This window comes from Bactrocera latifrons, unplaced genomic scaffold, assembly GCF_001853355.1.
Source record: "Bactrocera latifrons isolate USDA-ARS-PBARC rearing strain unplaced genomic scaffold, ASM185335v1 scaffold_50, whole genome shotgun sequence".
Lineage (NCBI taxonomy): Eukaryota > Metazoa > Arthropoda > Insecta > Diptera > Tephritidae > Bactrocera > Bactrocera latifrons.
Window position 1 is genome coordinate 1,068,671 of NW_017537157.1, and position 13,544 is coordinate 1,082,214.

Sequence of the window (13,544 nt, forward strand, 5' to 3'; positions counted from 1 at the left end):
TTTTATTGCTTAATATGGAACTCTTGACAACAACCCTGTATTTAATTTTTTGGCACATCCTACCTATATTTCATAAAATTACTATGTTTTTTGAAAGACAACATAATGTCGAATGAGTTAAAATCGTGTTTTTTCTGTTTTGAAGGATCTCGAAAACTGAAAATTCCTTGCCACAGGCATTATCGATTTTTAACGCAAAAAGTTATTTACTTTGCACATTTCCTAATAATTTTTACCCATATTAATTGCTTTGTAARTATGTATGTATGTATATTGCATATTCCAAATGTTATCTTTACGCGCTCACTTAAATTGATTAATAATAACAGTTTTACACACGCACATGTAAAAACTTTTGAAACCATATACACAAAAACATACATACTATAAGTAAATATATATCTATGTGTGCCACTCATGCACTATATATGTATGTAGTACATATAGTATGGGTGTATGTGTTTAGAATGCTTTTGGCTTGTGTCTCCAGTTCCAAATATTACCGCTAATAATAACCTTAATCAATTGCATAGTGTTGTCGTTGTTGTTTGTGATTCTAGTGGTTATCCATTGTGTACGGTATATTATATGGGCATATGCGCTCAATAATACACATACATACAGACATATTCACATGTGAATGCACTACAAACGAACTCGCTCATATGCATTTTAATCATTCATACTCGTATGTATGTATGTATAGTAGTTTGTGCAAGGCTCTTTACACCGTGTTCGTGTGCTGTGAGTTATGAGCACTATGCGATGCGCTTCGGTACCCCCTTTTCGGCGTTTGACACCGTACACCGTACTTGCACCGCTCAACGGCGTTTCCACGTTTGTGCGCTTCCTTCAACTCACCATATGTAATATGTATGTACGCGTGCATGTGTGTGTGTGGGATATACTTTCATATGCAATTGGCCTCACAGGATTCATTTGTGTATTTATTTTATAAGCAAAGCGCCCACTGTCATGCTCGAATATTCATAGTCATACACGTACCTATAACAAAGAAATTAGGGGTGTAAAATGGTTTTTACTTTTATTTATTATTTTCCATACAAACATACATGCATATATCAGCGCATTTATCCAAGCTTACACACAGTCATTCATTCATTCATATATACCAAGCATACATTTTATTCTCGCTCACCATCATTATAATACCACCTTCATCTATCTACACGCATACATACATACATGCATACATTTCTACGTGTATTTTGTTCTATTTCATTTCATTTCTATTCATTTTTTTTTTTATTATTTTTCGTTTGCTTGAATTTCCTCCTTTTCGCTACTGTCACTTGGGTTGTGACGTCTCGACTCTCACAGTAGTATAGTTAGTATAACGACGGCGACGGCATCGGTATCGCTCCGTTGCCGTTGTTGCCATTGCTGCCACTGCTCTTGTTTTTTGGTGGCTCTAATGTTGGTGTTGTTCTTGTCGTTTGTCATTGGTTGTTTAAGATACCTACTCGACTCAACGCAACGATTTGCGAATATTTCTCATTAATGGGGGAGGCTGATTGACTACTAGCGCGCTGGCAATGTAGCTGCCTTGCCTTGCATGCCAGGCTGGTTCACATTCGAACTACTGTGTACTGGGCAATGTTGGTTGGGTAGTTTAAAAGCGGGCGCGCGCACCGCTTTTGGTTATACTATGTATTTATCTGCCATGCTTATGCTTGTACCTATATGTTTGTATGTAATTCTGCACCTCTGTTTGCATACATACCCATGTGTGTGTGTATGTTTTCAGTCTGAGTTACTAACGTTTTGTGCGCCTTTTTATATTTATTTTAATGGGTTTGCAGAGTAAGTAGCGATTTCATGTGCTCATGAAGACGAAAGGAAAACGATTTTTTCAGTCAACGTGAAACGGAATTCAAATTGAAATTGTGTTTCGTTGAATATTCGTTGTTCTCTTCGTCTGCAGTTAAGATAAGCAGCATTGTGTAGAGCCAGTTCAGTTCGTTTGGATTTAATTGCTGTAGCTCTTTAGTCATCAATATATTTTATTTGTTAGCACGTACTTCACTTTTCTTTCGTACGTTCATACACTATTTTCTTACACATTGCACTAAGCGTTTCGAAATTAATTTCGAAAATTAAGTTGCTTATCGCTTTACATATGTGCGTTAAAAATGTGCTTAAATTTACAGTTTTCCACGCTTTTTTCGTTTTTAAACTATTTTCGGGAATTTATTTGAATCATACTAATTTTCTTCAAAGAAAAAAATTGGGAATTTATTTGATTTATATTAATTTTTCACAAAAAAAAAAATATATATATATGTATGTATATATATATTTATAATAGGATGTCTTAAAAAATAATTAATTAGATGCTTAGGTGGCTTAATGTTACAGTACGTATCAATCGTAACCCACTTTTTTAGAATTACTAACCCAATTCTTTGTTCACATTAATTAGAGTATAAGTAAGCTTTATTCACAAAACCTTATCTCCATATACATATGTAATGATATTTTTAACAGCATTCAAATACTTAATATATTCGGAGGCCTCCAATGATTCATTCACCTAAAGATAAGCACCTCGATAGATGCTTAACTTTCGGTTTCAGGTTTTTGAAATTGATTCTGAATTTTTCCCAAATTTTCACTCAATTTCGAAAAATGTTATAATACAATAAGCTACTTAAGGTTGGGTTTTTGTCACTTTGAAACAATTCGAATTTTTTTTAAATTTTTTTTTATAATTTATTTTTATTTTGTTTTTAATTTTTTATTTTACAGTTTAACAATGTTTTCGAAACATACTTCGAATAAGGTGCCGATATTTTTTCATATTTAATTTTTGTTTTTTATTTACTTCATTAGGTTCCATTCATCTGGAGTAAACAGTTTTTGTTCTATTGACGAACAATTTTTCGGTTCCTACTTCTTAATATTCTCGATGATTTCTATTTACGATTTAACTTTTTCGTAACATTCGAACTGAATCCTGCCTGACTTGATATTCGTTGGTTAATATGTTTTCAAAAGATATTAATAATTAAGAAAATATTTAAATAGTTTATTATTTTATGATTTTTTGTTTATTTCTTTTAAAAAATTCCTTTCAACTTAATCACCTGATATTCGAATATGCGAATACTTTTATATACTTATACAGTATAAATGATTATGATTATTAACTATAGTACTCCGTACCACCCTGTGTTTAGCAGTGGTAACTGTTAATCTGAATGCTTCCCGGACTCCCGCATATTCGAATATGGCAATATAATATTTGGATATCGATTATGAAATTATAATATTTGTATATTCGAATATGACTATATAATATTTGGACATTCGATCATGAAAATATTAACGAACGTAATGTTATTCATATTGCCGCATAATTACACAAATGAAGATCAAATGAATACCCGTTGCTATCCGCAGTTTAAGAATTGCAAGAGAAAATGCAAAATTAATAGCTACAAACTTTTTATATTATTTATATACATACATACATATACATATATGTAGTGACTTAGAGATACGGTATAAATTATGCATGTATGTATATACATACATATATTTGTCATTTATTTGTGTTCTCACTATTGTTTCGTTTTCTAAGAAATTGCTTCAATTCTTGTTAAAAATACTTCTCTGGTTAGTGTCAAATAATTTATTATGGAATATAAAATTGAAAACTGTGTTTGTTTAGCCTGATCTTGAAACTCCAGAGCACCATAAATTCCCTTGAATCCATGTTTTCTCATTAGCATTTAGCAATATATTGGAACTTATCAATATGCTGGGGTCATGTGGGCCGTTATGACTTATGCAATTATCATCTATTTATTTATCTTATCTTAATTATATTCACTAAGCATGAGAAAATTGTATAGTATTTCAAGTAGCACGAGTTTGGTTGGTTTTGGATTAATTTTTACTTTCATGTGTACATATTAAGATATAAAGTATTCATTCAGAAACAGCAATGTACTAAATACTAAACTAATACGTTAATAAAATAATTACTTAAGCATTTAGAGTATTTTATGGCTGCAAAAGCTTGCCTTATCTACATTTACTAAAATTTTGCTATAATAAAATTTGAAGACTTCAAATGGCACAAATATCAATATTCCAGCAGAAGTAACAACGTCATTTTATGAAGCTCAATGCTTAAACTTACTTGTCCATATTTATTAAATTTTTTTCTTAGCACAGTGCACAAATTTAAGTTTAAATATTCTTGAAAATTTGTATACGTACTCAATCAAGCTTCAAAAGTTCGCTACATTTAGCTTCCACCGAAAATCTGGAAAAACATTAAAAACTTGTTCCATGCAATCTATACCCTTCACAAATACGGTCTTTGTATGGGGCAGCTATGTATTTGCTTTTGTGATCAGATCTGAATATATATATCTCATATATATATTTTTTTTAGGACCTCCGACGTTTCCTTGTAGGTGTTACCAACATCGTGACTTATTAATTAAAACTTTCTTTTTTCGATGAAAATTTTGCCTCATTATTTAGCAACATTGTGCAAATATTCCATGACACCCTGCAAAGATGTTCAATTTTTTAAATGATAAAAGAACAAAACAAAAAAAACATTGGCACCCCATCAGCTGTTGCATTGTTTTCGTTTTCATAATTAGTACACACAATACAATAAACTTGTTAAACTGTAATTTACGAAAATAATGGAAACAAGCTAGTCATTTAACACTATTTTTTACCTCTGAATCTGAGTAAGCATTCTGTACGTCTTCTACGAATCCTTTCAGTCTGGTTAGGGATTCTCTTCTAACAACTAATAACCTCAATTCTTTCTCTGAATATGATGAGGATGAATCGACCAACTCAATTCCGCAATTCCCAATAATGCTTTTAAATAAAACTGACCCAAGAAAATATAATTAAAATTTGCTTCAATATTTATTTTCTTATTTACACTTTTTAATTTAAAAAATAAAAATATATTAAAAAAAAAAAACAAAAAATTAGAAAAAAAATTTTTCAAAATTTTTGAATAATACTTTTTTTTCAAGCTTATCAACATCTGTTACTAAAATACTTTGCTGATCCACTTTCAATTTATATGATTGTCTATTGTATTTGTATATAAATTTCGGAAGAAATTACTAATGCCTTGCACTTAACTGGAATACCGCTTTAATCATGAGAATTCCACCCATAATTTACCAACACAACATTTCTGCTTTACACATTTAACATGCAAACACAACACCCCCCCGCATATGCATATACATACTCACAAAATTCGCTAAATTAACTTTGACATATAACGACTAAACATTTGCTCACTTCAATAATTTTGCAGAAAATGGAACGTCAAGGCAAAATGGAATTGGCAGCCAAGGAACGCGAGAGCCAACGACTACAACAAATACCGAAGAAATGGAATCGGCGCGAAGAATATGAATTCTTGCGTGTGCTCACCGGTTATGGTGTAGATCTGCAGCCACCTACCTCACTTGGCATCGTATTGGCGCCAGACTGGACGAAATTCAAGCAAATGGCACATTTGGAGCGCAAAAGTGATGAAACTTTAAGCGATTACTACAAAGTATTCATAGCGATGTGCAAGCGCAAGGCCGGCGTCAAACTCAATGAAAATGAACGTGGTCTTGAGGGCATCATTGATGAAATTAGTGAAGATCACGCCAAACTCATACTGGAGCGGCTAGAATTGCTATCGAAATTGCGTGAAGTCGCTAGACATCCACAGCTGGAGGAACGTCTGAAGTTGTGCCAGATGAATGCAGACACACCGGACTGGTGGGAGCCGGGAAAACATGATAAAGAACTCATAGCGGCTGTGTTGAAGCATGGTCTTTACCGTTCGGAGACGTTCATTTTCAATGATCCGAATTTCAGTTTTGCTGAATCCGAAAAGCGTTTTATACGCGAATTAGAGGCACAAATACAACGCTCAATCAAGCTGGAGTCCTTCAATGCTGAGCGCTTACCATCGTCGATGCCCATTGTGAAGGGTGAGATAATCGATTTGGACGATGAATTGCTCACAAAAGATAGTCTGATCAAAAAAGAGCAATTCACACCTGTTAAAACTGAAGTGAAAGCCGAACCTCTGGCAGAAGTTGGCGATAAACTCAATGCAACAAAAGCGGAGTTAGAAACGTCGGCATCTGAGACTTGTGCGGCGGCAGATGAACAAGTCGGTAAGAACGCTGATGGCCACAGCGATGTCAGTGAAGAACGCAAATCAAGTGCTGAGCAGACAGTGGATAGTGTTACGGCGGCTCAAGATGCTGCCAAGGATTTGGTTGCAAGAAACAAAGACGCTGATGTGATACATGAGATACCGGATGATGACCCAGAGACCGATACTTTAAGTGCGCACGATAAATCAACTGAAGACGTGTCGGCTGAAAAGCTTTCCGCTACTGCGACAGAGCCAATTGCGGATGCAGCATCCAAAGACGAATGTGAAAAAATGGACGTTGATGAAAATGTAGTCGCGGAAAAAGACACGGACGATGCTGAGCGTGAGCAGTCCAAAGAAGTGACGTCGAATGATGTTGATGGCTCAGCCGAAACTGAGCACAGTGCTGCTGAGAAGTCAGAAATCTCAGAAAAAACTGAATTAACTTCTGCCGTTGAAACGGAATCTAATGTAGAGAATGATGACGATAAAAAGTCGACTTCTTCGGCTATTGATAGTGAGAAAAACAAACCTGTTGAAAGCGAAGACGTTATTCTCGCACAAGAAGACGAAGCGAATAAGGATGCCACTGCCGCTTCTAATGCAGATGCTGAAGACATTAAATCTAAAGTAGATGATCTAACAATCGAAGATGAGAGCAGTGTTAAACCAGCAGCCGCTGAAAAATCAACTGCCGGTAAAGAAATAGTGGATTTGGCCGTGCCCAACACCGGTGCGACGGATCCCGATGATGAGGAGGTTATGAAAGAAAAAGAAAAGGCAGTTGAAGAGGAGTGCAAAAAGCAAGCTGCTGAATTGAAGGCACGCTTCCCAGATTTAGAGGTTATACAACCAGCTACCGTCAAACAAAAGCAGGATAAACCCAAATTAGAAATGTGTATGATACGCTGGTTTAAAGACTTCGCGCTGGAACGCCGGATTTCGCACATTGTCATCTGCATTGAGACTAACAAGTGGCCCGTAAATAGAAATTACACCGCGTTCGCCGGTTGTAAGGGTATTGATCTGAATATCTGTCTGCACGAGGCCATACCACATCTTAAAAATATTGAGCGCGCACCAACGACGCCAGATGTAATCACTATAACTACCGAGCAAGGTGTTACGAAACAACTGCAAACATCGCAGATGCAACAAGTCGCTGGCACCGTGCCAACTCCAACAGTACCAGTAACCACTCCGCCTGTGGTTAATGCAAATATTGCAGGACTGGGACTTCTACCACCACCAGCAGCCGTAGCTGGCATTAATGGCGCTGGCAAGGGTATTGGTAATATGGCTGCGCCACCGTTGGACGCCAACAGCATAAATGCCGCAGTTGCGGCTGCTGTTGCTGCAGCTGCCGCCGGCAACAATCCAAATGCACTCTCAGCGAATACGCTATCAGCACTGTTACCCGGCATGACTATGACGCCAGCCACCGCATCAGCGGCGGCGGCCTTGAACAACGCACCAGTGGTGCCGCAGGCCGCGAATATGCCAAGCCCTGTGCCATCGCCCTTACCACCGGTCACACAGAGCACGGGCAAGAAACGCAAAAGACATATAGCCATAGATGTGGAGACTGAGCGTGCCAAACTACACGCCTTGTTAAATAGTTCGCAAAATAGTGAGTAGAAATGCATGCATATACAACTCGAGTTGTAAGTAACTTTTTGAAATTTTCATTTTCTAGTGGGCCTCAAAGATTGGGAGACTGAAATTGCAAATATGGAGCCATTAGCTGCCACGACGCAGCCTTCAGGACGACGTAGCGCGTCAGCTGTATCACCAGCGTCGCCGGCAGCATCTGCCACTAATATGTCACTGCAGCCACCACCTGCGCATCAACATGCATCCTTAGCGCGCCAATCATCCGGACAATTCAGCAAACCGGCCATACCACCACTCAAGACGCCACCCACTCAAATGGGTGCACCCATGGACTTGTCCTCAAGGTACGTTGGGTAATCTTTAGTCTGAATTCATTTATAACTAATGTATTGTTTATATTCTTTTAGTTTGCCACGCATGAACATGACCGACATACTGAAGTCAGCATCTAACGCGTCCGGTGCCATTGATTTGAGTGAAGTACAAGACTTCTCAATGCCTTCAAAGAAGTCGTCGACCTCACACTTACAGGCTTCATTGAGTTCCGCTTTCCCATCTATGGGCGGCAAGAGCAAACTTGATGACACCCTCAACAAATTAATGAAGAAGAATAATTGCGTAAGTAAAACTCGCTAATAATACTCTCTAGAAGTGAGAGAGAGTATCTATAAAACACTAACATTCGTTGTAACATTTAACTTACAGACTATTGAAGAACCTGTTATCGGCAAGGAGAAGAAACGCAAGAAGCTCGACGAAATCGTTTTGGGTCTATCAGCAGCCAAGGAACAGAAAACTTTCCCTGATCCCTCGCTGCCGTCATCAAAGAAACCACAAATACCACCAAGCGTCTCGGTAACTCCAGCCAATCTGCCGACTTCAGCTTCCAATCAAAACCAACAAAATCAAAAGCCGTTTACTATCACTGTTACGACAGTGCCTGGAAGTGAGTTTGAGTCTCTGAGCCTATTTTTTAGCTTGCTGATATATCGCAATCAAATACAGTTATTAACGTGCGATTATTTCTATTTTTTATAGAATCTAAGTCTGGTAGCAATTCTTCAATGCCTTCACCAGCGTCCGCGCCTTCGTTGTCCAACAGCAACATGCCATTGATGAGCGGCGGTTTGTCATTGAAAGATATTAATGCCTTTGTGGCCCAAACCATGGCTTCGGATCCGCAGACCTTACTTAAGCAACAGCAAAAGATGATGCAGTGCTTGCCACCGGCGCAACGTAAGGCATATGAAGCCATGTTCGCCGAAATAGAGCAAGCCATGAAGTTGAGGTTAGTACAGAAACAATAATGCATTTGCTCATATACTAAAATTTATTTTGATTTCTTTTTATCAGCGCCAAATATAACGTGCCTGATTCTAAGGTGAATAAATGGTTGACGGACATGAGTACACCACTGACTGACCAGTTGAATATGGACTTCAGCAATGCCGCGACAGCGAGCACGAGTAGCAATACAAATAGTAGACGTTCGAATCGCCAGCAGAGCAGTAACGCGTCCCATCAGTCATCGGTGGCTCAGATGAATAAGGCCGCCGCTGCGCAGTCTGCACAATCGCATGCGCATCAGCAACAACAACAACAACAGCAATCGGCTATGACTGGCCCTCAAGGACTGACTGGCGAAGAACCGGTGCCTGTGGTCAATAAACAGACCGGCAAACGTATTTCGGGCAGCAAAGCGCCACAACTGAAACGTCTGATGCAATGGTGAGTTATTTGTTTTTCTTTCGTACAAAAAAATATATTATTTAAACATTAATATATTTTCAATTAGGTTAACTGAAAATCCTGCTTACGAGGTTGATCCCAAATGGTTGGAACAAATACAAAATCCCATGTCGATACCATCGCCCAAACTTAGCTCTGTGGACAACAGTAATTATGCATCAACTAGTAAGTCGTCGCATGGCGGTCGACCATCATCCACATCAAGCAGCTCGTCTTCAGGCGCGCATACACAACAGCAACAGTCCTCATCGGCACAATCGTCACCAGCGCCGTCGCCCACTGTGTCTTCCAAGAAGTCTTCACGGCAGTCGGCGATCGATCAGGCAAATGCCGCCATGCAATTCGGCTCATTGGCCGGACTAAACCCGAATCTATTAGCCAGTTTACCAGGCCTTGGTGCATTTGATCCAAAGAACCCACTAGGCGCCTTTGATCCAAAGAATCCTTTGCTCTCAATGCCATTTGCCGGCATGCCCGGTATGGGTAACATACCTGGACTGAATAATTTGAACAACATGAATCTGTTTGCTAGCTTAGCAAGCATGGGTGGACTCGGCAACTTGGCCACTATGGATCCGCAAACACTTGCCGCATTAATGGCTGCTGGATCGACGTTAGCTGGTTTGGGTGGCCCAACTGCCGGCACCGGTAACACAGGTACTGGCAAGAACTCACAATCGGGTGGCTCATCGAGCAAGAAAAACAAAAATGATGCACAGCAAAATGCCATGAGTTTGGGTGCATTGACAGGAAATTCTGGCAACAACAGCAATACTGGTGGCAACAGTGGAAACTCGTCGAATAAAAATGCCAACGCTGCAGCTGCGGCAGCATCGCAATTGACAGGCTGTTTCCCGTATCTGTTCCCCAATCCGTCATTACTTTATCCACCAATGGGTCTTGGCGGCTTGAATCCCTATTCATTGGGTTCATCGGGTCTTGGCTCAGCGTATGATCAATTAGCACAGCAATACAACTTACTAAATGGCGGCGCAGGTGTAACGTCATCGGCAGGCAACTCCTCCACCACGCAATCGAAATCGCATCAATCTCAATCGAAATCCAGTAATTCGCGTGCATCCACATCGTCCGCCTCATCAGCTGCCTCTGTAGCAAGCCTTATGAACGCAATGGCGAGCATGGGCGCAGCCGGTCAACCACCAACCAGCGTAAGCAGTTCGCAATCGTCATCGCGCAGTAGCGGTCGTCAGTCGGCGGCAAGTCGCGCTGCCGCGCAGGTAGCTGAAATGGCACAGCTCTCAAGTCTGTTATTACCGGGCACAGATCCTCACCTGCTGGAAGCACTTAGCCGCATGGACTTAGCACAAAGTACACGTTTACTGAGCTCCTTGGGCATACCACCAATCGCTACGCCTACAGTACAATCATCATCAGCTGATAAACGTTCGTCCAATAGCAACTCAGCTGCCTCAATAGCTGCGGCACAGCAAGCACAGGCCGAGAAGCAGGCCGCAAAGGAGCAGCAAAAGTGGATGGAGAGTTTGGCACGCGGTCAACTACCCACGGACTTGGCCACATTGCAAGCCTTTTCACAAGGCAAATTCCCTGCCTCTTTGACGGGTGGTAGTCAACCGTCCTCCACGTCATCGTCGGCAACAACTTCGTCGGCTTCGTCGAGCAAGAACGCCTCGAAGGCGGCGGCTGCTGCGCTAGCTGCACAATTGCCGCAAATACTTGGTTTGCCAAGTGATTTTGCACCAGCAATGATAGCCGATATGGCTCATGCGTTGACCGCTCCTGGTTCGTTGGCAAGTTTGGCGGGCTTGACTGCGCCACCAACCAGTAGCGCATCATCAATGATGGGCGGCGGCGGCAGCAGCAGCACTTCGAGTTCATCGAAACGCCAACGAGGCGGCGCCGGCGGTGGCAGTGGCGGTGGTAGTACTAATAGTAATATGCTTGATCCCGATGCCTTGACCAAGGATGCCTTCAAACAACAAATGGAGTACTATACAAAAACATTAGGACTTGGATCCGGCATCTCGCTAATACCCACCTCAGTTGCGACAAGTATGAGCACAAGCGGCGTATCCAATTCGCTTACGAATGCACAACTTGATGACCATCACAAATCGAAGCGTTCACGTGTCGATTCACATGCGGCTGCGTTAGCCAACGCCAAGGACGAACTATCAGCTGCAATGTTGGCTAGTGGCCTGCCCCTCAATCTTGGCGGCGGTATGACCAGCATAGAGAAGAGTCTACGCAGCGGCGGTATCGGCATGGGTGGCGGTGGTGGTGGTGGCGTTACGATGCCCGAAGCCGACAAAGTCACATTAACACCACTCAACTCCGCTGGCATTGCGGCCAACCTGCCATCGCAGACCACCATCACCATTGCGCCACCGATCAGTTCCGGTGCCAGCTCCAGCAGTGAACGCTCCGAACGCAGTGAATCGCGCATCTCATTGACCATCACAAATGCTGCCGATGCGGCGAAATTGCCGCCACCCTATGAGGAAGCTGACGAGCTAATAATACAACCCATACTGAAGAAGCCGCAAACTACACCAACATCGACGGCGCCCAGCATTGCATCGAGCACACACGGCAGCGTCGAAGACTTGGAAGCAGCTGTAGCTGCTAGCATGGGTGGTGGTCCTGGCACTAGTGGCACCACTACACCCACGCCATCAACATCTGCAGCAGCAGCCGCGGCGGCGGCAGCGGCTTCCGCCAACGAAGAACATCGTCGCTCATCCAGCCGTTTGAAACGACCACGCACGGGCAATGATCATTCACTTAGCGAACAACCGCCCGAAAAGCGACGCGAATTGCGCTCAACGCGTCACACGCGCCAATCGAGCGGCAGCCTAGAGACATCGCTGAATTTGTCAACAAATAGCGAGGCTGATGAGAAGAACGAATGAGTACTGCGACGTACCACGCGACTGATGACGAGTAAATAGGACAAACAAGCGTGCACGAAGCGGCTACAAAAACAAAAGATAATTAATAAGAAGCATTAAGAATTTGCAAGTATAGTTATGCAAGGATCAAAGTGAAAAACGAGGAGAGAGGTGTCAACAGAAATTACTAGTATTAGCTTAAATTTCCTGTACGTTTACTGGTTTAACGCCGCCAACTTAACGAGTTATCGAATGCTTACCTGCTGCTGCTGCTGCAATTCGGTAATCGCTTACAAGTGAAATGCGTTTTCTGCAAGTTGCTGCAAATTCCCAGAAAACCAACCACACATTTCGCACTATTGTAATGCAATGCTGCCAGGGCAGAAAGAGTGCTGTGCGCGTGCAGGCGCGAAATGGCAACTGCTGCAAATGCCATTTGGTCGCTTGAACGCCGGCCGACCAGTCTGCCCATCACCAAAACCATGTGCTTGTCAATTATACTGCTGCGTTTCAATTCGACAAGTGGCATACGTTTCTTTTTGTTGAACTCTCAGCTGCAGTTACGCGCCTCTCTCCTCACTCTTATATATAATAATAATATATATACATATGTATAAGTCCTCACTGACATAGTAAATATTGAAGGGCTGAGCAGAGTGTTGAACGGAAATCTATTATGAAAAGCGCTTATAATTATAAACAGATTATAAAAAAAAATGAACAGTTATTATTATAAATTATTGCTAAAAGAAAACAAAAACAAAAAAAAAAACAACAACAAAAAATATTAATATTAATCAATTTAGCTTATAACGACAATTTAATTTAATTGGATTGCTTAATAATTTACGTTAATATTGTAGCATGCACAAGCTAGACTACAGACCGTAACGATAAAAATGGAGCTTACGACGTTTATAATACTGATATCGATCATTGTAATGCATAATGATAGTTGTAGTTGTATTGTAATGTATTGTATTTGTAATAATGATGAGCGTAATTCTCGAAATCGCTTGCAGAATTTAAATACAAAAACCGAAAAGCGTAAATAATTGAATAGAAAACTTACACATATACAATTATATATACATACATATACATAGATATATTTTCTTAAACGTGTGTATTTTATA

General features: G+C 40.7%; 1 protein-coding gene across 10 annotated transcripts in view; it reads left to right on the forward strand.

Moving 5' to 3' along the window:
• The window catches only part of LOC108973800 (serine-rich adhesin for platelets), a 74,112-nt gene extending 61,212 nt beyond the window's left edge, over positions 1 to 12,900 (forward strand). For 8 of the 10 annotated variants that reach the window (XM_018941282.1, XM_018941285.1, XM_018941288.1 and 5 more), the window contains 7 exons: positions 5,330 to 7,805; positions 7,872 to 8,133; positions 8,197 to 8,407; positions 8,495 to 8,735; positions 8,828 to 9,077; positions 9,143 to 9,517; positions 9,585 to 12,900. In XM_018941282.1, the coding sequence (XP_018796827.1) occupies positions 5,330 to 7,805; positions 7,872 to 8,133; positions 8,197 to 8,407; positions 8,495 to 8,735; positions 8,828 to 9,077; positions 9,143 to 9,517; positions 9,585 to 12,429 (6,660 nt within the window). In that variant the 3' untranslated portion in view covers positions 12,430 to 12,900. The remainder of the gene's footprint in view (positions 1 to 5,329; positions 7,806 to 7,871; positions 8,134 to 8,196; positions 8,408 to 8,494; positions 8,736 to 8,827; positions 9,078 to 9,142; positions 9,518 to 9,584) is intronic. The other 2 variants (XM_018941287.1, XM_018941291.1) reach the window with 1 other exon arrangement.
• The last annotated feature ends 644 nt before the right edge of the window (positions 12,901 to 13,544 follow it).